Source organism: Haemorhous mexicanus, chromosome 31 (assembly GCF_027477595.1).
Source record: "Haemorhous mexicanus isolate bHaeMex1 chromosome 31, bHaeMex1.pri, whole genome shotgun sequence".
In the NCBI taxonomy this organism is placed as follows: domain Eukaryota; kingdom Metazoa; phylum Chordata; class Aves; order Passeriformes; family Fringillidae; genus Haemorhous; species Haemorhous mexicanus.
This window is the reverse complement of record NC_082371.1, coordinates 2,998,048-3,021,272: the sequence shown is the minus strand read 5'-3', so window position 1 is coordinate 3,021,272 and position 23,225 is coordinate 2,998,048. Positions and strand designations below refer to the sequence as shown.

Genomic DNA, 23,225 nt, shown 5'->3' with positions numbered 1-23,225 from the left:
AATTATTTAAAATGATCATTCCACTTTCTAGTTTCAAGGAATTAGAAATTCATTTTAAAAAATCTATTTCTAGATTATTATTTAAGTTTTAAAATTTATTTTAAAAATTTATGATTAAAATTATTCTTAAATGATCTAGGCATGACAATTTAATTTTAAAAATATTTTAAATTTATTTTCCTATATAATTTCTCTATTTAAATTATTCCTAAATGATCTAGGCGTGACAATTCAATTTCTAAAAATATTTTAAATTTATTTTCCTATATAATTTCTCTATTAAAATTATTCCTAAATGATCTAGGCGTGACAATTTAATTTTAAAAATATTTTAAATTTATTTTCCTATATAATTCCTCTATCAAAATTATTCTTAAATGATCTAGGAGTGACAATTTAATTTTAAGAAATATTTTAAATTTATTTTCCTATATAATTTCTCTATTAAAATTATTCCTAAATGATCTAGGCATGACAATTTAATTTTTAAAAATATTTTAAATGTATTTTGCTATATAATTTCTCTATTAAAATTATTCCTAAATGATCTAGGAGTGACAATTTAATTTTAAGAAATATTTTAAATTTATTTTCCTATATAATTCCTCTATTAAAATTATTCCTAAATGATCTAGGCGTGACAATTTAATTTCTAAAAATATTTTAAATTTATTTTCCTATATAATTCCTCTATTAAAATTATTCCTAAATGATCTAGGCATGACAATTTAATTTCTAAAAATATTTTAAATTTATTTTCCTATATAATTTCTCTATCAAAATTATTCCTAAATGATCTAGGAGTGACAATTTAATTTAAAAAATATTTTAAATTTATTTTCCTATATAATTTCTCTATCAAAATTATTCCTAAATGATCTAGGCGTGACAATTTAATTTTTAAAATATTTTAAATTTATTTTCCTATATAATTTCTCTATTAAAATTATTCTTAAATGATCTAGGCATGACAATTTAATTTCTAAAAATATTTTAAATTTATTTTCCTATATAATTTCTCTATCAAAATTATTCCTAAATGATCTAGGCGTGACAATTTAATTTTAAGAAATATTTTAAATTTATTTTCCTATATAATTTCTCTATCAAAATTATTCCTAAATGATCTAGGAGTGACAATTTAATTTTAAAAAATATTTTACATTTATTTTCCTGTGTAATTTCTCTATAATTTCTAATTTTGGGGCTGACAGGGAGAGGGAAGAGGAGGCCCTCATGTGACGAGGAAGAGGAGGGAGAGCACAAAGCCAAGAGGCCGAGGCAGGAGGGAGGAAGCTCCGAGGTACTGGCAGGGCTGGGGGGGGCTGCCCTCACTCTGGGCTGGGGAGCAGGAAAAGCTTCTTCTGCCTCTTCTTCCTCTTTTCTTGGGGCTCTTCTTCCTCTTTTTGCAGCCTTTTCCTCATTTTTTATTCCTCTTCTTCCTCATTTTTTATTGCTCCTTTTCCTCATTTTATTGCTCCTTTTCCTCATTTTTTATTGCTCCTTTTCCTCATTTTTTATTGCTCTTCTTCCTCATTTCTTGGCGCTCTTCTTCCTCTTTTCCCAGCTTTTTCCTCATTTTTTATTCCTCTTCTTCCTCATTTTTATTGCTCCTTTTCCTCATTTTTATTCCTCTTCTTCCTCATTTTTTATTCCTCTTCTTCCTCATTTTTTATTGCTCCTTTCCCTCATTTTTTATTGCTCTTCTTCCTCATTTTGCTGCTCTTTTACCTCATTTTTTGTATCTCTTCTTCCTCATTTCTTGGGGCTCTTCTTCCTCTTTTTGCAGCCTTTTCCTCATTTTTTATTCCTCTTCTTCCTCATTTTTTATTGCTCTTTTTCCTCATTTTTTATTCCTCTTCTTCCTCATTTCTTGGGTCTCTTCTTCCTCATTTTGCAGCTTTTTCCTCATTTTTTATTGCCCCTTTTACCTCATTTTTATTGCTCCTTTTCCTCATTTTTATTGCTCCTTTTCCTCATTTTTATTGCTCCTTTTCCTCATTTTTTATTCCTCTTCTTCCTCATTTTTATTGCTCCTTTTCCTCATTTTTATTGCTCCTTTCCTCATTTTTCTCTGACTCCTTTTCCTCACTTTTTATGGCTCTTGTTTCTCATTTTTGTGGCTTTTTCCTCATTTTTGTGGTTTTTTCCTCATTTTTTGTGGCTCCTTTTCCTCGTTTTCCTGCCTCCCATCCCTCAGTTTTGTGTCTGCTGTTCCTCAGCTCCCTGCCCCTTTCCCTCTCTTTTCCCCCTATTTTCCTGCCCCATTTCCCCCTTTTTCTGCCCCATTTCCCCCATTCCCACCCCATTTCTCCCTTCCCCTGCCCCATTTCCCCCTCTCCCTGCCCCATTTCCCCCATTCCCTGCCCCATTTCCCCCATTCCCACCCCATTTCCCCTCTCCCTGCCCCATTTCCCCCCTTCCCCCCCCTGCCCCCCCATTTCCCCCATTCCCACCCCATTTCCCCATTCCCACCCCATTTCCCCCATTCCCTGCCCCATTTCCCCCATTCCCACCCCATTTCCTCCTCTCCCTGCCCCATTTCCCCCATTCCCACCCCATTTCCCCATCCCCTGCCCCATTTCCCCCTCTCCCTGCCCCATTTCCCCATTCCCTGCCCCATTTCCCCATTCCCACCCCATTTCCCCCATTCCCACCCCATTTCCCCCTCTCCCTGCCCCATTTCCCCCATTCCCACCCCATTCCCCCCATTCCCTGCCCCATTTCCCCCTCTCCCTGCCCCATTTCCCCCATTCCCACCCCATTTCCCCCATCCCCTGCCCCATTTCCCCCATTCCCTGCCCCATTTCCCTTTCCCTGCCCCATTTCCCCCATTCCCACCCCATTTCCCCCATCCCCTGTCCCATTTCCCCCATTCCCTGCCCCATTCCCCCATTCCCTGCCCCATTTCCCATTCCCTGCCCCATTTCTCCCATTCCCACCCCATTTCCCCATTCCCTGCCCCATTTCCCCATTCCCTGCCCCATTTCCCTTTCCCTGCCCCATCTCTCCATTCCCACCCCATTTCCCCTTTCCCTGCCCCATTTCCCCATCCCCTGCCCCATTTCCCCCATTCCCTGCCCCATTTCCCCCATTCCCTGCCCCATTTCCCCCTCTCCCTGCCCCATTTCCCCATTCCCTGCCCCATTTCTCCCTTTCCCTGCCCCATTTCCCTTTCCCTGCCCCATTCCCCCATTCCCACCCCATTTCCCCATTCCCTGCCCCATTTCCCCCATCCCCTGCCCCATTTCCCCCATCCCCTCCCGCATTTCCCCCATTCCCTGCCCCATTTCCCCATTCCCTGCCCCATTTCCCCCATTCCCACCCCATTTCCCCCATTCCCACCCCATTTCCCCCATTCCCTGCCCCATTTCCCCATTCCCACCCCATTTCCCCCATTCCCACCCCATTTCCCATTCCCTGCCCCATTTCCCCCTCTCCCTGCCCCATTCCCCCATTCCCTGCCCCATTCTCCCTCTCCCTGCCCCATTTCCCCCTCTCCCTGCCCCATTTCCCCCATTCCCACCCCATTTCCCCTCTCCCTGCCCCATTTCCCCCATTCCCACCCCATTTCCCTTTCCCTGCCCCATTTCCCCCATTCCCACCCCATTTCCCCCATTCCCACCCCATTTCCCCCTCTCCCTGCCCCATTTCCCCCATCCCCTGCCCCGTTTCCCCTCTCCCTGCCCCATTTCCCCATTCCCTGCCCCATTTCCCCCATTCCCACCCCATTTCTCCCTTCCCCTGCCCCATTTCCCCCTTTCCCTGCCCCATTTCCCTTTCCCTCTCTTTTCCCTCCCTTCCCCTGCCCCATTTCCCCCATTCCCCCCATTCCCACCCCATTTCCCCCATTCCCACCCCATTTCCCCCATTCCCACCCCATTTCCCCCATTCCCACCCCATTTCCCCCATTCCCTGCCCCATTTCCCCCATCCCCTGCCCCATTCCCCCATTCCCACCCCATTTCTCCCTTCCCCTGCCCCATTTCCCCCATTCCCACCCCATTTCCCCCTTTCCCTGCCCCATCTCTCCCTCTCCCTGCCCCATTTCCCCCATTCCCTGCCCCATTCCCCCATTCCCACCCCATTTCTCCCTTCCCCTGCCCCATTTCCCCCATTCCCACCCCATTTCCCCCATTCCCTGCCCCATTTCCCCCTCTCCCTGCCCCATTTCCCCCTCTCCCTGCCCCATTTCCCCCATTCCCTGCCCCATTTCCCCCATTCCCTGCCCCATTTCCCCCATTCCCTGCCCCATTTCCCCATCCCCTGCCCCATTTCCCCATTCCCTGCCCCATTTCCCCCATTCCCTGCCCCATTCTCCCATTCCCTGCCCCATTTACCCCATTCCCACCCCATTTCTCCCATTCCCTGCCCCATTTCCCCATTTCCCCCATTCCCTGCCCCATTCCCCCATTCCCACCCCATTTCCCCCATTCCCTGCCCCATTTCCCCCATCCCCTGCCCCATTTCCCCCATTCCCTGCCCCATTCCCCCTCTCCCTGCCCCATTTCCCCATTCCCACCCCATTTCCCTCTCCCTGCCCCATTTCCCTTCCCCTGCCCCATTTCCCTCTCCCTGCCCCATTTCCCCCATTCCCTGCCCCATTTCCCCCATTCCCTGCCCCATTCCCCCTTCCCCTGCCCCATTTCCCCCATTCCCACCCCATTTCCCCCATTCCCACCCCATTTCCCCATTCCCTGCCCCATTCTCCCATTCCCTGCCCCATTTACCCCATTCCCACCCCATTTCCCCCATTCCCTGCCCCATTTCCCCCCTTTCCCTGCCCCATCTCTCCCATCCCCTGCCCCATTTCCCCCATTCCCTGCCCCATTCTCCATTCCCTGCCCCATTCCCCCATCCCCTGCCCCATTTCCCCCTCTCCCTGCCCCATTTCCCCCATTCCCACCCCATTCCCCCATTCCCTGCCCCATTTCCCCCATTCCCACCCCATTTCCCCCTCTCCCTGCCCCATTTCCCCCTCTCCCTGCCCCATTTCCCCCATCCCCTGCCCCATTTCCCCCATTCCCTGCCCCATTTCCCCCTCTCCCTGCCCCATTTCCCCATCCCCTGCCCCATCTCTCCACCCCCTGCCCCATTTCCCCATTCCCACCCCATTTTTCCCATTTTTGCCCTGTTTCTCCCCAGGCTCCCCCGGACGATGGCATTTCCTGGCAGGTGAACCTGGAGCGTTTCCATCAGCACTTCCGGGACCAGGCTCTGGTCAGCGCCGTGGCCAGCCGCATGGACCAGGTCTGGCTCCCCCTGACCCAGCTCCTCCTGCCCTGATCCCTGCTTTTCCCACCCTGATTCCTGCTTTTCCAGCTCCTCCTGCCCTGACTCCAGCTCCTCCTGCCCTGACTCCAGCTCCTCCTGCCCTGATCCCTGCTTTTCCAGCTCCTCCTGCCCTGACTCCAGCTCCTCCTGCCCTAATTCCTGCTTTTCCAGCTCCTCCTGCCCTGACTCCAGCTCCTCCTGCCCTAATTCCTGCTTTTCCAGCTCCTCCTGCCCTAATTCCAGCTCTTCCTGCCCTGATTCCAGCTCTTCCTGCCCTGATTCCAGCTCCTCCTGCCCTGACTCCAGCTCCTCCTGCCCTAATTCCTGCTTTTCCTGCTCTGATTCCTGCCCTAATTCCAGCTTTTCCCACCCTAATTCCAGCTCTTCCTGCCCTGATTCCAGCTCTTCCTGCCCTAATCCCAGCTCTTCCTGCCATAATTCCTGCTTTTCTCACCCTAATTCCTGCTTTTCTCACCTTAATTCCTGCTTTTCCTCCTCTAATTCCAGCTCTTCCTGCCCTAATTCCTGCTTTTCCAGCTCTTCCTGCCCTAATTCCTGCTTTTCCAGCTCTTCCTGCCCTAATTCCTGCTTTTCCCACCCTAATTCCAGTTTCCTGCCCTAATTCCTGCTTTTCCTGCTCTGATTCCTGCCCTAATTCCTGCTTTTCCAGCTCTTCCTGCCCTAATTCCTGCTTTTCCCACCCTAATTCCTGCTTTTCCTGCTCTAATTCCTGCTTTTCCTGCTCTAATTCCTGCTTTTCCTGCTCTAATTCCAGTTTTTCCCACTCTAATTCCTGCTTTTCCCACCCTAATTCCTGCTTTTCCTGCTCTAATTCCTGCTTTTCCTGCTCTAATTCCTGCTTTTCCTGCTCTAATTCCAGTTTTTCCCACTCTAATTCCTGCTTTTCCCACCCTAATTCCAGCTCTTCCTGCCCTGATTCCTGCTTTTCCTACTCTGATTCTCACTTTTCCCTCTCCTTTCCGTTCTAATTCCAGCTTTTCCCATTCTAATTCCTGCTTTTCTCACTCTGGAAATGAGCTTTTCCTGCTCTAACTCCAGCTTTTCCCACTCCTTTTCCCCCTCCAATCCCCCTTTTCCCCCACTAATTCCAGCTTTTCCCTCTCCAACTCCCATTTTTCCATCTCTAACTCCCATTTTTCCCTCTCTAACTCCATTTTTCCCTCTCCAATCCCATTTTCCCCTCTCTAACTCCCATTTTCCCTCTCTAACTCCATTTTTCCCTCTCAAACTCCCATTTTTCCCTCTCTAACTCCATTTCTCCCCCTCTAACTCCCATTTTTCCCACTCTAACTCCCATTTTTCCCCCTCTAACTCCATTTTTCCCTCTCTAACTCCCATTTTTCCCTCTCCAACTCCCATTTTTCCCTCTCCAACTCCATTTTTCCCCCTCTAACTCCCATTTTCCCTCTCTAACTCCATTTTTCCCTCTCTAACTCCATTTTTCCCTCTCCAACTCCCATTTTTCCCTCTCCAATCCCATTTTCCCTCTCTAACTCCATTTTTCCCTCTCTAACTCCCATTTTTCCCTCTCTAACTCCCATTTTTCCCTCTCTAACTCCCATTTTTCCCTCTCTAACTCCCATTTTTCCCTCTCCAATCCCATTTTTCCCTCTCTAACTCCCATTTTTCCTTCTCTAACTCCCATTTTTCCCTCTCTAACTCCCATTTTTCCCCCCTCTAACTCCCATTTTTCCCTCTCTAACTCCCATTTTTCCCTAACTCCCATTTTTACATTTTCCCCTCCCTAACTCCATTTTTCCCCCTCTAACTCCATTTTTCCCTCTCTAACTCCCATTTTTCCCTCTCTAACTCCCATTTTTCCCTAACTCCCATTTTTCCCTCTCCAACTCCCATTTTTCCCTCTCTAACTCCCATTTTTCCCTCTCTAACTCCCATTTTTCCCTCTCTAACTCCCATTTTTCCCTCTCTAACTCCCATTTTTCCCTCTCTAACTCCCATTTTTCCCTCTCCAACTCCCATTTTTCCCTCTCTAACTCCCATTTTTCCCTCTCAAACTCCCATTTTTCCCTCTCTAACTCCCATTTTTCCCCCTCTAACTCCATTTTCCCCTCCCTAACTCCCATTTTTCCCTCCCTAACTCCCATTTTTCCCTCTCTAACTCCCATTTTTCCCTCTCCAATCCCATTTTTCCCTCTCCAATCCCATTTTTCCCTCTCCAATCCCATTTTTCCCTCTCTAACTCCCATTTTTCCCTCTCTAACTCCCATTTTTCCCTCTCTAACTCCCATTTTTCCCTCTCCAATCCCATTTTTCCCTCTCTAACTCCCATTTTTCCCCCCTCTAACTCCCATTTTTCCCTCTCTAACTCCCATTTTTCCCTAACTCCCATTTTTACATTTTCCCCTCCCTAACTCCATTTTTCCCCCTCTAACTCCATTTTTCCCTCTCTAACTCCCATTTTTCCCTCTCTAACTCCCATTTTTCCCTAACTCCCATTTTTCCCTCTCCAACTCCCATTTTTCCCTCTCTAACTCCCATTTTTCCCTCTCTAACTCCCATTTTTCCCTCTCTAACTCCCATTTTTCCCCCTCTAACTCCATTTTTCCCTCCCTAACTCCCATTTTTCCCTCTCTAACTCCATTTTTCCCCCTCTAACTCCATTTTTCCCTCTCTAACTCCCATTTTTCCCTCTCTAACTCCATTTTTCCCCCTCCAACTCCCATTTTTTCCTCTCTAACTCCCATTTTTCCCCCTCTAACTCCATTTTTCCCTCTCTAACTCCCATTTTTCCCTCTCTAACTCCCATTTTTCCCTCTCTAACTCCCATTTTTCCCTCTCTAACTCCCATTTTTCCCCCTCTAACTCCATTTTTTCCCTCTCTAGCTCCATTTTTCCCTCTCTAACTCCCATTTTTCCCCCTCCAATCCCATTTTTCCCTCTCTAACTCCCATTTTTCCCCCTCCAATCCCATTTTTCCCTCTCTAACTCCCATTTTTCCCTCTCTAACTCCATTTTTCCCTCTCCAACTCCATTTTTCCCTCTCTAACTCCCATTTTTCCCTCTCTAACTCCCATTTTTCCCTCTCTAACTCCCATTTTCCCCTCCCTAACTCCCATTTTTCCCTCTCCAACTCCCATTTTTCCCTCTCTAACTCCCATTTTTCCCTCTCTAACTCCCATTTTTCCCTCTCCAATCCCATTTTTCCCCCTCCAATCCCATTTTTCCCTCTCCAACTCCCATTTTTCCCTCTCCCAGACCAGCAGTGAGGTGGTCAGGACGATGCTGCGCATGAGCGAGGTGACCACGGCCTCGGGGGCTGCCCACACCCAGCCCCTCTCCTCCAACGAGGTGAGTCCTGGGACCCCCCTGGCAGCCTGGAATCCCTTGGAACCCCTCCCCACTCCCAATTTTCCTGCTTTTTTTCAGATTTTCAGGTCTCTCCCAGCCGGGTACAACATTGGGAAGGCGGTGCTGGATCAGTACCTGGCGCTGCTGGCTGACGACCCGGTGAGCCCAGCCTGGATCCATTCCTGCTCCTTCCTCCTCCTCTCCCTGGGGCTGGATCCATTCCTGCTCCTTCCTCCTTCTCTCTCTGGGGCTGGATCCATTCCTGCTCCTTCTCTCTCTGGGGCTGGATCCATTCCTGCTCCTTCTCTCTCTGGGGCTGGATCCATTCCTGCTCCTTCCTCTGGGGCTGGATCCATTCCTGCTCCTTCCTCCTCCTCTCTCTGGGGCTGGATCCATTCCTGCTCCTTCCTCTGGGGCTGGATCCATTCCTGCTCCTTCTCTCTGGGGCTGGATCCATTCCTGCTCCTTCCTCCTCCTCTCTCTGGGGCTGGATCCATTCCTGCTCCTTCCTCCTCCTCTCTCTGGGGCTGGATCCATTCCTGCTCCTTCCTCCTCCTCTCCCTGGGGCTGGATCCATTCCTGCTCCTTCTCTCTCTGGGGCTGGATCCATTCCTGCTCCTTCCTCCTCCTCTCTCTGGGGCTGGATCCATTCCTGCTCCTTCCTCCTTCTCTCCCTGGGGCTGGATCCATTCCTGCTCCTTCCTCCTCCTCTCTCTGGGGCTGGATCCATTCCTGCTCCTTCTCTCTGGGGCTGGATCCATTCCTGCTCCTTCCTCCTCCTCTCTCTGGGGCAGGATCCATTCCTGCTCCTTCCTCCTCCTCTCTCTGGGGCTGGATCCATTCCTGCTCCTTCCTCCTCCTCTCTCTGGGGCTGGATCCATTCCTGCTCCTTCCTTCTCTCTCTGGGGCTGGATCCATTCCTGCTCCTTCCTCCTCCTCTCCCTGGGGCTGGATCCATTCCTGCTCCTTCCTCCTCCTCTCTCTGGGGCTGGATCCATTCCTGCTCCTTCCTCCTCCTCTCTCTGGGGCTGGATCCATTCCTGCTCCTTCCTCCTCCTCTCTCTGGGGCTGGATCCATTCCTGCTCCTTCTCTCTGGGGCTGGATCCATTCCTGCTCCTTCCTCCTCCTCTCTCTGGGGCTGGATCCATTCCTGCTCCTTCCTTCTCTCTCTGGGGCTGGATCCATTCCTGCTCCTTCCTCCTCCTCTCCCTGGGGCTGGATCCATTCCTGCTCCTTCCTCCTCCTCTCTCTGGGGCTGGATCCATTCCTGCTCCTTCCTCCTCCTCTCTCTGGGGCTGGATCCATTCCTGCTCCTTCCTCCTCCTCTCTCTGGGGCTGGATCCATTCCTGCTCCTTCCTCTGGGGCTAGATCCATTCCTGCTCCTTCCTCCTCCTCTCCCTGGGGCAGGATCCATTCCTGCTCCTTCCTCTGGGGCTGGATCCATTCCTGCTCCTTCCTCCTCCTCTCTCTGGGGCTGGATCCATTCCTGCTCTTTCCTCTGGGGCTGGATCCATTCCTGCTCCTTCCTCCTCCTCTCTCTGGGGCTGGATCCATTCCTGCTCCTTCTCTCTGGGGCTGGATCCATTCCTGCTCCTTCCTCCTCCTCTCCCTGGGGCTGGATCCATTCCTGCTCCTTCCTCCTCCTCTCTCTGGGGCTGGATCCATTCCTGCTCCTTCTCTCTGGGGCTGGATCCATTCCTGCTCCTTCCTCCTCCTCTCTCTGGGGCTGGATCCATTCCTGCTCCTTCCTCCTCCTCTCTCTGGGGCTGGATCCATTCCTGCTCCTTCCTCCTCCTCTCCCTGGGGCTGGATCCATTCCTGCTCCTTCTCTCTCTGGGGCAGGATCCATTCCTGCTCCTTCCTCCTCCTCTCCCTGGGGTTGGATCCATTCCTGCTCCTTCCTCCTCCTCTCTGGGGCTGGATCCATTCCTGCTCCTTCCTCCTCCTCTCTGGGGCTGGATCCATTCCTGCTCCTCCTCTCTGGGGCAGGATCCATTCCTGCTCCTTTCTCCTCCTCTCTCTGGGGCTGGATCCATTCCTGCTCCTTCTCTCTGGGGCTGGATCCATTCCTGCTCCTTCCTCCTTCTCTCTCTGGGGCTGGATCCATTCCTGCTCCTTCTCTCTCTGGGGCAGGATCCATTCCTGCTCCTTCCTCCTCCTCTCCCTGGGGCTGGATCCATTCCTGCTCCTTCCTCCTCCTCTCTGGGGCTGGATCCATTCCTGCTCCTTCCTCCTCCTCTCTGGGGCTGGATCCATTCCTGCTCCTCCTCTCTGGGGCAGGATCCATTCCTGCTCCTTTCTCCTCCTCTCTCTGGGGCTGGATCCATTCCTGCTCCTTCTCTCTGGGGCTGGATCCATTCCTGCTCCTTCCTCCTTCTCTCTCTGGGGCTGGATCCATTCCTGCTCCTTCTCTCTGGGGCTGGATCCATTCCTGCTCCTTCCTCCTCCTCTCCCTGGGGCTGGATCCATTCCTGCTCCTTCCTCCTCCTCTCTCTGGGGCTGGATCCATTCCTGCTCCTTCCTCCTCCTCTCTCTGGGGCTGGATCCATTCCTGCTCCTTCCTCCTCCTCTCTCTGGGGCTGGATCCATTCCTGCTCCTTCCTCTGGGGCTAGATCCATTCCTGCTCCTTCCTCCTCCTCTCCCTGGGGCAGGATCCATTCCTGCTCCTTCCTCTGGGGCTGGATCCATTCCTGCTCCTTCCTCCTCCTCTCTCTGGGGCTGGATCCATTCCTGCTCTTTCCTCTGGGGCTGGATCCATTCCTGCTCCTTCCTCCTCCTCTCTCTGGGGCTGGATCCATTCCTGCTCCTTCTCTCTGGGGCTGGATCCATTCCTGCTCCTTCCTCCTCCTCTCCCTGGGGCTGGATCCATTCCTGCTCCTTCCTCCTCCTCTCTCTGGGGCTGGATCCATTCCTGCTCCTTCTCTCTGGGGCTGGATCCATTCCTGCTCCTTCCTCCTCCTCTCTCTGGGGCTGGATCCATTCCTGCTCCTTCCTCCTCCTCTCTCTGGGGCTGGATCCATTCCTGCTCCTTCCTCCTCCTCTCCCTGGGGCTGGATCCATTCCTGCTCCTTCTCTCTCTGGGGCTGGATCCATTCCTGCTCCTTCCTCCTCCTCTCCCTGGGGTTGGATCCATTCCTGCTCCTTCCTCCTCCTCTCTGGGGCTGGATCCATTCCTGCTCCTTCCTCCTCCTCTCTGGGGCTGGATCCATTCCTGCTCCTCCTCTCTGGGGCAGGATCCATTCCTGCTCCTTTCTCCTCCTCTCTCTGGGGCTGGATCCATTCCTGCTCCTTCTCTCTGGGGCTGGATCCATTCCTGCTCCTTCCTCCTTCTCTCTCTGGGGCTGGATCCATTCCTGCTCCTTCTCTCTCTGGGGCAGGATCCATTCCTGCTCCTTCCTCCTCCTCTCCCTGGGGCTGGATCCATTCCTGCTCCTTCCTCCTCCTCTCTGGGGCTGGATCCATTCCTGCTCCTTCCTCCTCCTCTCTGGGGCTGGATCCATTCCTGCTCCTCCTCTCTGGGGCAGGATCCATTCCTGCTCCTTTCTCCTCCTCTCTCTGGGGCTGGATCCATTCCTGCTCCTTCTCTCTGGGGCTGGATCCATTCCTGCTCCTTCCTCCTTCTCTCTCTGGGGCTGGATCCATTCCTGCTCCTTCTCTCTGGGGCTGGATCCATTCCTGCTCCTTCCTCCTCCTCTCCCTGGGGCTGGATCCATTCCTGCTCCTTCCTCCTCCTCTCTCTGGGGCTGGATCCATTCCTGCTCCTTCCTCCTCCTCTCTCTGGGGCTGGATCCATTCCTGCTCCTTCCTCCTCCTCTCTCTGGGGCTGGATCCATTCCTGCTCCTTCCTCCTACTCTCTCTGGGGCTGGATCCATTCCTGCTCCTTCCTCCTTCTCTCTCTGGGGCTGGATCCATTCCTGCTCCTTCCTCCTCCTCTCTCTGGGGCTGGATCCATTCCTGCTCCTTCCTCTGGGGCTGGATCCATTCCTGCTCCTTCCTCTGGGGCTGGATCCATTCCTGCTCCTTCCTCTGGGGCTGGATCCATTCCTGCTCCTTCCTTCTCCTCTCTCTGGGGCTGGATCCATTCCTGCTCCTTCCTTCTCCTCTCTCTGGGGCTGGATCCATTCCTGCTCCTTCCTCCTCCTCTCTCTGGGGCTGGATCCATTCCTGCTCCTTCCTCCTCCTCTCTCTTTGGCTGGATCCATTCCTGCTCCTTCCTCCTCCTCTCTCTGGGGCTGGATCCATTCCTGCTCCTTCCTCCTTCTCTCCCTGGGGCTGGATCCATTCCTGCTCCTCCTCTCCCTGGGGCTGGATCCATTCCTGCTCCTCCTCTCCCTGGGGCTGGATCCATTCCTGCTCCTTCTCTCTCTGGGGCTGGATCCATTCCTGCTCCTTCCTCCTCCTCTCCCTGGGGCTGGATCCATTCCTGCTCCTTCCTCCTCCTCTCTCTGGGGCTGGATCCATTCCTGCTCCTTCTCTCTGGGGCTGGATCCATTCCTGCTCCTTCCTCCTCCTCTCTCTGGGGCTGGATCCATTCCTGCTCCTTCTCTCTGGGGCTGGATCCATTCCTGCTCCTTCCTCCTCCTCTCTCTGGGGCTGGATCCATTCCTGCTCCTTCCTCCTCCTCTCTCTGGGGCTGGATCCATTCCTGCTCCTTCCTCCTCCTCTCCCTGGGGCTGGATCCATTCCTGCTCCTTCTCTCTCTGGGGCAGGATCCATTCCTGCTCCTTCCTCCTCCTCTCCCTGGGGTTGGATCCATTCCTGCTCCTTCCTCCTCCTCTCTGGGGCTGGATCCATTCCTGCTCCTTCCTCCTCCTCTCTGGGGCTGGATCCATTCCTGCTCCTCCTCTCTGGGGCAGGATCCATTCCTGCTCCTTTCTCCTCCTCTCTCTGGGGCTGGATCCATTCCTGCTCCTTCTCTCTGGGGCTGGATCCATTCCTGCTCCTTCCTCCTTCTCTCTCTGGGGCTGGATCCATTCCTGCTCCTTCTCTCTGGGGCTGGATCCATTCCTGCTCCTTCCTCCTCCTCTCCCTGGGGCTGGATCCATTCCTGCTCCTTCCTCCTCCTCTCTCTGGGGCTGGATCCATTCCTGCTCCTTCCTCCTCCTCTCTCTGGGGCTGGATCCATTCCTGCTCCTTCCTCCTCCTCTCTCTGGGGCTGGATCCATTCCTGCTCCTTCCTCCTACTCTCTCTGGGGCTGGATCCATTCCTGCTCCTTCCTCCTTCTCTCTCTGGGGCTGGATCCATTCCTGCTCCTTCCTCCTCCTCTCTCTGGGGCTGGATCCATTCCTGCTCCTTCCTCTGGGGCTGGATCCATTCCTGCTCCTTCCTCTGGGGCTGGATCCATTCCTGCTCCTTCCTTCTCCTCTCTCTGGGGCTGGATCCATTCCTGCTCCTTCCTTCTCCTCTCTCTGGGGCTGGATCCATTCCTGCTCCTTCCTCCTCCTCTCTCTGGGGCTGGATCCATTCCTGCTCCTTCCTCCTCCTCTCTCTGGGGCAGGATCCATTCCTGCTCCTTCCTCCTCCTCTCCCTGGGGTTGGATCCATTCCTGCTCCTTCCTCCTCCTCTCTGGGGCTGGATCCATTCCTGCTCCTTCCTCCTCCTCTCCCTGGGGCAGGATCCATTCCTGCTCCTTCCTCCTCCTCTCTGGGGCTGGATCCATTCCTGCTCCTTCCTCCTTCTCTCCCTGGGGCTGGATCCATTCCTGCTCCTTCCTCCTCCTCTCTCTGGGGCTGGATCCATTCCTGCTCCTTCTCTCTGGGGCTGGATCCATTCCTGCTCCTTCCTCCTCCTCTCTCTGGGGCTGGATCCATTCCTGCTCCTTCCTCCTCCTCTCTCTGGGGCTGGATCCATTCCTGCTCCTTCCTCCTCCTCTCTCTGGGGCTGGATCCATTCCTGCTCCTTCCTCCTCCTCTCTCTGGGGCTGGATCCATTCCTGCTCCTTCCTCCTTCTCTCTCTGGGGCTGGATCCATTCCTGCTCCTTCTCTCTGGGGCTGGATCCATTCCTGCTCCTTCCTCCTCCTCTCTCTGGGGCTGGATCCATTCCTGCTCCTTCCTCCTTCTCTCCCTGGGGCTGGATCCATTCCTGCTCCTCCTCTCCCTGGGGCTGGATCCATTCCTGCTCCTCCTCTCCCTGGGGCTGGATCCATTCCTGCTCCTTCTCTCTCTGGGGCTGGATCCATTCCTGCTCCTTCCTCCTCCTCTCTCTGGGGCTGGATCCATTCCTTCTCCTCCTCTCCCTGGGGCTGGATCCATTCCTGCTCCTTCCTCCTCCTCTCTCTGGGGCAGGATCCATTCCTGCTCCTTCCTCCTCCTCTCCCTGGGGCTGGATCCATTCCTGCTCCTTCTCTCTGGGGTTGGATCCATTCCTGCTCCTTCCTCTGGGGCTGGATCCATTCCTGCTCCTTCCTCCTTCTCTCCCTGGGGCTGGATCCATTCCTGCTCCTTCCTCCTTCTCTCTCTGGGGCTGGATCCATTCCTGCTCCTTCTCTCCCTGGGGCTGGATCCATTCCTGCTCCTTCCTCCTCCTCTCTCTGGGGCTGGATCCATTCCTGCTCCTTCCTCCTCCTCTCCCTGGGGCTGGATCCATTCCTGCTCCTTCCTTCTCCCTCTGAGCCTTTAATTCCATTTTTTCCTCCCTTTTTCCTCTCTCTGAGTCTTTAATTCCATTTTTCCCTCCCCTTTTCCTCCCTCTGGAGCTTTAATTCCATTTTTTCCTCCCTTTTTCCTCTCCCTGAGGCTTTAATTCCATTTTTTCCTCCCTCTGAGCCTTTAATTCCATTTTTCCCTCCCTTTTTCCTCTCTCTGGGCCTTTAATTCCATTTTTCCCTCCCTTTTTCCACCCTCTGAGGCTTTAATTCCATTTTTTCCTCCCTTTTTCCTCTCTCTGAGCCTTTAATTCCATTTTTCCCTCCCTTTTTCCTCTCTCTGGACCTTTAATTCCATTTTTTCCTCCCTTTTTCCTCCCTCTGGGCCTTTAATTCCATTTTAACAACTGCTGAAATGATTTAAGAATATTTGAATTATTTCACTTTTAATAGATAAAATTATAATTTTAAAAGTTGGAATTAGAAGTTAAAGATTATTTTTTTTTTCTCTGAAATCTTCATTTTCCCACTTCAAATTTGAAGTAAAAAAATCCAAATTTTTTCTCTCTGCAGTTGGAGTTTGTGGGGAAGTCGGGGGACAGTGGAGGGGGCACCTACACTGTCAGTATCCTTGGGGGATTTTGGGCATTTTGGGGCATTTTGGGGATTTTTGGGTGATTTTTAGGGGATTTTTTGGTGATTTTCTGGGGATTTTTTGGTGATTTTTAGGGGATTTTTTGGTGATTTTTAGGGGATTTTTTGGTGATTTTTATGGGATTTTTGGGTGATTTTCAGGGGATTTTTTGGTGATTTTTCGGGGATTTTTTGGTGATTTTTAGGGGATTTTTGGTGATTTTTAGGTGATTTTGAGGTGATTTTTTAGGGGATTTTTTGGTGATTTTTAGGGGATTTTGAGGTGATTTTTAAGGGATTTTTTGGTGATTTTAAAGAGATTTTTTGTTGATTTTTAGGGGATTTTTTGGTGATTTTCAGGGGATTTTTTGGTGATTTTTAGGGGATTTTTTGGTGATTTTTAGGGGATTTTTTGGTGATTTTGGGGATTTTTTGGTGATTTTTAGGGGATTTTTTGGTGATTTTTAAGGGATTTTTTGGTGATTTTTAGGGGATTTTGGGGTGATTTTTAGGGATTTTTGGTGATTTTTAGGTGATTTTGAGGTGATTTTTAGGGGATTTTGGGGGTGATTTTTAGGGGATTTTTTGGTGATTTTCTGGGGATTTTGAGGTGATTTTTAGGGGATTTTTTGGTGATTTTTAGGGGATATTTTTGTGATTTTCAGGGGATTTTTTGGTGATTTTTAAGGGATTTTTTGGTGATTTTTAGGGGAGTTTGGGGGGATTTTTAGGGATTTTTGGTGATTTTTAGGTGATTTTGAGGTGATTTTTAGGGGATTTTGGGAGTGATTTTTAGGGGATTTTGGGGGTGATTTTTAGGGATTTTTGGTGATTTTTAGGGGATTTTTTGGTGGTTTTTAGGGGATTGTGGGGTGATTTTTATGGGATTTTGGGGTGATTTTCAGCAGATTTTGGGGTGATTTTCAGGGGATTTTGGGGTGATTTTTAAGGCATTTTGGGGTGATCTTGGGCAAATTTTGGGAGTGATTTTTAGGGGATTTTGTGAGTACTTTTTAGTGGCTTTTGGGGTGATTTTTATGGGATTTTGAGGTGATTTTTAGGGGATTTTTTGGTGATTTTTAGGGGATTTTGGGTTGATTTGGGGCAGATTTTGGGGGTGATTTTCAGGGGATTTTGGGAGTGCTTTTTAGGTCATTTTGGGGTGATTTTCAAGGCATTTTGGGGTGATTTTGGGCAGATTTTGGGAGTGCTTTTCAGGGCATTTTGGGTTGATTTTTGGCAGATTTTGGGGTGATTTTCAGGGGATTTTTGGGGTGATTTTTAGGGGATTTTGGGAGTGCTTTTCAGGGCATTTTGGGTTGATTTTGGGCAGATTTTGGGGTGATTTGGGGCAGATTTTGGGAGTGCTTTTCAGGGCATTTTGGGTTGATTTTGGGCAGATTTTAGGCGATTTTTGGACGATTTTCGCCCAATTCTCCTTGACCTCACCCCCCCCCAGACCTTCACAAGGCCCTGGTGTCCCTGGCCACGGCCACACTGGAGTCCATCGTGGAGGAGAGGTGACCAAGGCACCTGGAGCCGCCCCCAGCCCCTCCCCAGGTGCCTCCCTCACCTGTCTCCCCTCCTGGGCAGGTTTGGCTCCCGCTGTGCCCGGATATTCCGGCTGCTGCTGCGCAAGAAGCACCTGGAGCAGAAGCAGGTGGAGGATTTTGCCATGATCCCAGCCAAGGAGGCCAAGGACATGCTCTACAGGATGCTCTCCGAGAACCTGGTGGCCTTGCAGGTGAGGGGTTGCCCAGGTGTGACACTGAGGTGTGGGGTATCACAGGCTGGCTTAGAATGTAGTAAAATAGATGAAACAAGGTGCAGGCTTTAGGTGGAGGCTGGTCCTTCTTCTTCACCTTCTCATCCTTCTTCTCACCTTCTTCTTCTCTTTCTTCTTCTCCTTCTTCTTCACCTTCTTCTCCGTCTTCTTCTCCTCCTTCTCCTTCTTCACCTTCTTCTCATCCTTCCTCTCACCTTCTTCTTCTCCTTCTTCTTCTCCTTCTTCTTCTCCTTCTTCTCACCTTCTTCTTCTCTTTCTTCTTCATCTTCTTCTCCTCCTTCTTCTCCTCCTTCTTCTTCACCTTCTCATCCTTCTTCTCACCTTCTTCTTCATCTTCTTCTTCACCTTCTTCTCCTCCTTCTTCATCTTCTTCTCTTTCTTCTTCTCCTCCTTCTCCTTCTTCACCTTCTTCTCATCCTTCTTCTTCTTCTCTCTCTTCTCCTCCTTCTTCTCCTTCTTCTTCATCTTCTTCTCCTTCTCCTTCTTCTTCATCTTCTTCTCCTTCTTCATCGTCTTCTCACCTTCTTCTCCTCCTTCTCTTCTTCATCTTCTTCTTCTTCTCCTTCTTCTTCATCTTCTTCTCTTCCTGCTTCTCACCTTCTCCTCCTTCTCCTCCTTGTCACCTTCTTCTCCTCCTCCTTCTTCTCCACCTTCTTCTCCTCCTCCTCCTCCTCTTCCTTCTTCTTCTCCTCCTTCTTCTCACCTTCTTTTTCTCCTCCTCCTTCTTCTTCATCTTCTTCTTCTCTTCCTTCTTCTCACCATCTTCTCCTCCTTCTTCTCTTCCTTTTTCTCACCTTCTCCTTCTTCTTCATCTTCTTCTCCTCCTTCTTCTTCTTCTTCTTCACCTTCTTCTCCTCCTTCTTCATCTTCTTCTCCTCCTTCTTCTCACCTTCTTCTCCTTCTTCTCCTCCTCCTTCTTCACCTTCTTCTCCACCTTCTTCTTCATCTCCTTTTTCTCTTCCTTCTTCTTCACCTTCTTCTCTTCCTTCTCCTTCTCCTCCTCCTTCTTCTTCATCTTCTTCTTCTCCTCCTTCTTCTCATCTTCTTCTCCTCCTTCTCCTCCTTCTTCTCCACCTTCTTCTCCTTCTTCTCCACCTTCTCCTCCTTCTTCTCCACCCTCTCCTCCTCCTCCAGGGCTTTGGGTGGTTCTGTGCACTTGGATTAACAAGTCCCCATGTGGCCACGAGTGGTTGGTTAGTGGGTTCCAAGAAAAAAGAATTTTCCTGTCATTTCTTGCTTGGGCAGTTTGTCCTTTAAAGGCCTTGTAGAAAGAGAGAGAGAGATCTCCATTTTTATTTTTAAATGCTGTGGAGCTCAGGGTTTGGGAGATTGGAACAGAGAGATAAAAATGAATTAATTGTCTGAGTGCTGTGGAGCTCAGGGTTTGGGAGATTGGGACACAGATATAAAAATTAATGAATTATCTGAGTGCTGTGGAACTCTGGGAGATTGGAACACAGATAAAAATCAGTGAATTATCTGAGTGCTGTGGAGCTCAAGGTTTGGGAGATTGGAACAGAGAGATAAAAATTAATTAATTGTCTGAGTGCTGTGGAACTCAGGGAGATTGGAACAGAGATATAAAAATTAATTAATTCAGAGAGATAAAAATCAATGAATTATCTGAGTGCTGTGGAGCTCAGGGTTTGGGAGATTGGAACAGAGAGATAAAAATGAATTACCTGAGTGCTGTGGAACTCAGGGAGATTGGAACACAGAGATAAAAATCAATGAATTATCTGAGTGCTGTGGAGCTCAGGGAGATTGGAACAGAGAGATAAAAATCAATGAATTATCTGAGTGCTGTGGAGCTCAGGGAGATTGGAACACAGAGATAAAAATCAATGAATTATCTGAGTGCTGTGGAACACAGGGAGATTGGGACAGAGAGATAAAAATCAATGAATTATCTGAGTGCTGTGGAGCTCAGGGTTTGGGAGATTGGAACAGAGAGATAAAAATTAATGACTTATCTGAGTGCTGTGGAACTCTGGGAGATTGGAACACAGATAAAAAAATCAATGAATTATCTGAGTGCTGTGGAGCTCAGGGAGATTGGGACAGAGAGATAAAAATCAATGAATTATCTGAGTGCTGTGGAACTCTGGGAGATTGGAACACAGAGATAAAAATCAATGAATTGTCTGAGTGCTGTGAAGCTCAGGGTTTGGGAGATTGGAACAGAGAGATAAAAATCAATGAATTGTCTGAGTGCTGTGGAACTCAGGGAGATTGGGACACAGAGATAAAAATCAATGAATTATCTGAGTGCTGTGGAGCTCAGGGAGATTGGAACAGAGAGATAAAAATCAATGAATTGTCTGAGTGCTGTGGAGCTCAGGGTTTGGGAGATTGGAACAGAGAGATAAAAATTAATTAATTGTCTGAGTGCTGTGGAACTCAGGGTTTGGGAGATTGGGACAGAGAGATAAAAATCAATGAATTATCTGAGTGCTGTGGAGCTCAGGGAGATTGGAACAGAGAGATAAAAATCAATGAATTCTCTGAGTCCAGACAAGAAATTCCATCTCACACGCTCAATCCCAACCCTGGCCCAAAGCAGCCAAGACTCCCCAGGGACTCCTGAGGGGGAGGGGGCACAGGGACCCCCTGGGGAAGGAGACACTTCCATCTGATCCCCACCCCCCTCTGCCCTCCCCCAGGAGATTCCCAAGACCCCCGACCACGCCCCATCGCGCACCTTTTACCTGTACACCGTGAACGTCATGGCTGCTGCGCGGATGCTGCTGCACAGGTGCTACAAGGTGAGCCCCAGGGAGCCCAGAGCCTGCTCTGTCCATGCAGGAATTGCCAGGGGATGCAGGCCCTGCCCCAGGGAACCGTCCAGGTGTCACAGCCCCCTCCCTCCTGGTGCCCCAGGGGTGGCAGCAGCTCCAGCCTGTGTGTCCCTGGTGGGTTTTGGGGGTGGAGTACACCTGGGCTGGGGGCTCACCTGGTTCTTGTCCCTCTGGAGCTCCTTCCTGCTCCAGGTGTCACAGCCCCCTCCCTTGTGGTGCCCCAGGGGTGGCAGCAGCTCCATCCTGTGTGTCCCTGTTGGGTTTTGGGGGTGGAGTACACCTGGGCTGGGGGCTCACCTGGTTCCTGTCCCTCCAGAGCTCCTTCCTGTTGGGTTTTTGGGGTGGAGGTCCCTTGGTGCCCCCTGGGCTGGGGGCTCACCTGGTTCCTGTCCCTCCGGAGCTCCTTCCTGCTCCAGGTGTCACAGCCCCCTCCCTCGTGGTGCCCCAGGGGTGGCAGCAGCACTGTCCTGTGTGTCCCTGTTGGGTTTTGGGGGTGGAGGTCCCTTGGTGCCCCCCAGTACACCTGGGCTGGGGGCTCACCTGGTTCCTGTCCCTCTGGAGCTCCTTCCTGCTCCAGGGCCCAGGTGTCACAGCCCCCTCCCTCCTGGTGCCCCAGGGGTGGCAGCAGCACTGTCCTCTCTGTGTCCCTGATGGGTTTTGGGGGTGGAGGTCCTTTGGGCTGGGGGCTCACCTGGTTCTTGTCTTTCTGGAGCTCCTTCCTGTTGGGTTTTTGGGGTGGAGGTCCCTTGATGTCCCCTGGGCTGGGGGCTCACCTGGTTCCTGTCCCTCCGGAGCTCCTTCCTACACCAGGTGTCACAGCCCCCTCCCTCACGGTGCCCCAGGGGTGGCAGCAGCACTGTCCTGTGTGTCCCTGATGGGTTTTTGGGGGTGGAGTACACCTGGGCTGGGGGCTCACCTGGTTCTTGTCCCTCTGGAGCTCCTTCCTGCTCTGAGGTCCAGGTGTCACAGCCCCCTCCCTCCTGGTGCCCCAGGGGTGGCAGCAGCACTGTCCTGTGTGTCCCTGGTGGGTTTTTGGGGTGGAGGTCCTTTGGTGCCCCTGAGTACACCTGGGCTGGGGGCTCACCTGGAAGGGGCTCCTTCCTGCTCTGAGGTCCAGGTGTCACAGCCCCCTCCCTTGTGGTGCTCCAGGGGTGGCAGCAGCTCTGTCCTGTGTGTCCCTGATGGGTTTTGGGGGTGGAGTACACCTGGGCTGGGGGCTCACCTGGTTGTTGTCTTTCTGGAGCTCCTTCCTGTTGGCTTTTGGGGGTGGAGCCCCCCTGAACACCTGGGCTGGGGGCTCACCTGGTTCTTGTCCCTCCAGAGCTCCTTCCTGCTCCAGGTGTCACAGCCCCCTCCCTCCTGGTGCCCCAGGGGTGGCAGCAGCTCCATCCTGTGTGTCCTTGATGGGTTTTTGGGGTGGAGGTCCCTTGGTGCCCCCTGGGCTGGGGGCTCACCTGGAAGGGGCTCCTTCCTGCTCCAAGGTCCAGGTGTCACAGCCCCCTCCCTCGCGGTGCCCCAGGGGTGGCAGCAGCACTGTCCTCTCTGTGTCCCTGATGGGTTTTGGGGGTGGAGGTCCCTTGGTGCCCCTGAGTACACCTGGGCTGGGGGTTCACCTGGTTCTTGTCCCTCTGGAGCTCCTTCCTGTTGGGCTTTGGGGGTGGAGGTCCCTTGGTGCCCCCTGGGCTGGGGGCTCACCTGGTTCCTGTCCCTCCAGAGCTCCTTCCTGCTCCAGGTGTCACAGCCCCCTCCCTCCTGGTGCCCCAGGGGTGGCAGCAGCTCCAGCCTGTGTGTCCCTGATGGGTTTTGGGGGTGGAGGTCCCTTGGTGCCCCCTGGGCTGGGGGCTCACCTGGTTCCTGTCCCTCCGGAGCTCCTTCCTGCTCCGAGGTCCAGGTGTCACAGCCCCCTCCCTCCTGGTGCCCCAGGGGTGGCAGCAGCACTGTCCTGTGTGTCCCTGGTGGGTTTTTGGGGTGGAGGTCCTTTGGTGCCCCTGAGTACACCTGGGCTGGGGGCTCACCTGGAAGGGGCTCCTTCCTGCTCTGAGGTCCAGGTGTCACAGCCCCCTCCCTTGTGGTGCCCCAGGGGTGGCAGCAGCACTGTCCTGTGTGTCCCTGATGGGTTTTGGGGTTGGAGGTCCCTTGGTGCCCCCTGGGCTGGGGGCTCACCTGGTTCTTGTCCCTCTGGAGCTCCTTCCTGCTCTGAGGTCCAGGTGTCACAGCCCCCTCCCTCCTGGTGCCCCAGGGGTGGCAGCAGCACTGTCCTGTGTGTCCGTGATGGGTTTTGGGGGTGGAGGTCCTTTGGTGCCCCCCAGTACACCTGGGCTGGGGGCTCACCTGGTTCCTGTCCCTCCAGAGCTCCTTCCTGCTCCAGGTGTCACAGCCCCCTCCCTCCTGGTGCCCCAGGGGTGGCAGCAGCTCCATCCTCTGTGTCATTGGTGGGTTTTGGGGGTGGAGTACACCTGGGCTGGGGGCTCACCTGGTTCCTGTCCCTCCAGAGCTCCTTCCTGTTGGGTTTTTGGGGTGGAGGTCCCTTGGTGCCCCCTGGGCTGGGGGCTCACCTGGAAGGGGCTCCTTCCTGCTCCGAGGTCCAGGTGTCACAGCCCCCTCCCTCCTGGTGCCCCAGGGGTGGCAGCAGCTCCATCCTGTGTGTCCCTGGTGGGTTTTGGGGGTGGAGCCCCCCTGAACACCTGGGCTGGGGGCTCACCTGGTTCCTGTCCCTCCAGAGCTCCTTCCTGCTCCAAGGTCCAGGTGTCACAGCCCCCTCCCTCCTGGTGCCCCAGGGGTGGCAGTGACAGTCCCCATGTCCCCCCCCGGGGT

At 52.1% G+C, this 23,225-nt stretch overlaps 2 protein-coding genes and 1 long non-coding RNA gene across 6 annotated transcripts in view; 2 read left to right on the top strand and 1 right to left on the bottom strand.

Annotated features, from left to right (window-relative positions):
• Nucleotides 1-23,225, top strand: part of POLR3C (RNA polymerase III subunit C) — a 33,819-nt gene that overhangs the window by 8,648 nt on the left and 1,946 nt on the right. The window contains exons 5-12 of the mRNA XM_059871434.1: nt 1,215-1,303; nt 5,145-5,249; nt 8,511-8,603; nt 8,682-8,762; nt 15,768-15,819; nt 17,287-17,347; nt 17,421-17,571; nt 20,277-20,378. Of these exons, the coding sequence (XP_059727417.1) occupies nt 1,215-1,303; nt 5,145-5,249; nt 8,511-8,603; nt 8,682-8,762; nt 15,768-15,819; nt 17,287-17,347; nt 17,421-17,571; nt 20,277-20,378 (734 nt within the window). The remainder of the gene's footprint in view (nt 1-1,214; nt 1,304-5,144; nt 5,250-8,510; nt 8,604-8,681; nt 8,763-15,767; nt 15,820-17,286; nt 17,348-17,420; nt 17,572-20,276; nt 20,379-23,225) is intronic.
• On the top strand, nt 16,422-17,098 carry LOC132340418 (uncharacterized). The gene is made up of 3 exons (XR_009489859.1): nt 16,422-16,578; nt 16,667-16,677; nt 16,878-17,098. It is a non-coding gene; the product is annotated as an uncharacterized LOC132340418 (long non-coding RNA).
• Nucleotides 21,522-23,225, bottom strand: part of LOC132340409 (proline-rich protein 2-like) — a 1,896-nt gene continuing 192 nt past the window's right edge. The window contains exons 2-3 of one of the 4 annotated variants that reach the window (XM_059871413.1): nt 21,819-23,060; nt 21,529-21,668 (exon numbers count right to left, since the gene is read on the bottom strand). In XM_059871413.1, the coding sequence (XP_059727396.1) occupies nt 21,630-21,668; nt 21,819-22,841 (1,062 nt within the window). In that variant the 5' untranslated portion in view covers nt 22,842-23,060 and the 3' untranslated portion in view covers nt 21,529-21,629. Of the gene's footprint in view, nt 23,061-23,112 lie in introns of all 4 variants that reach the window. The other 3 variants (XM_059871410.1, XM_059871412.1, XM_059871409.1) reach the window with 3 other exon arrangements.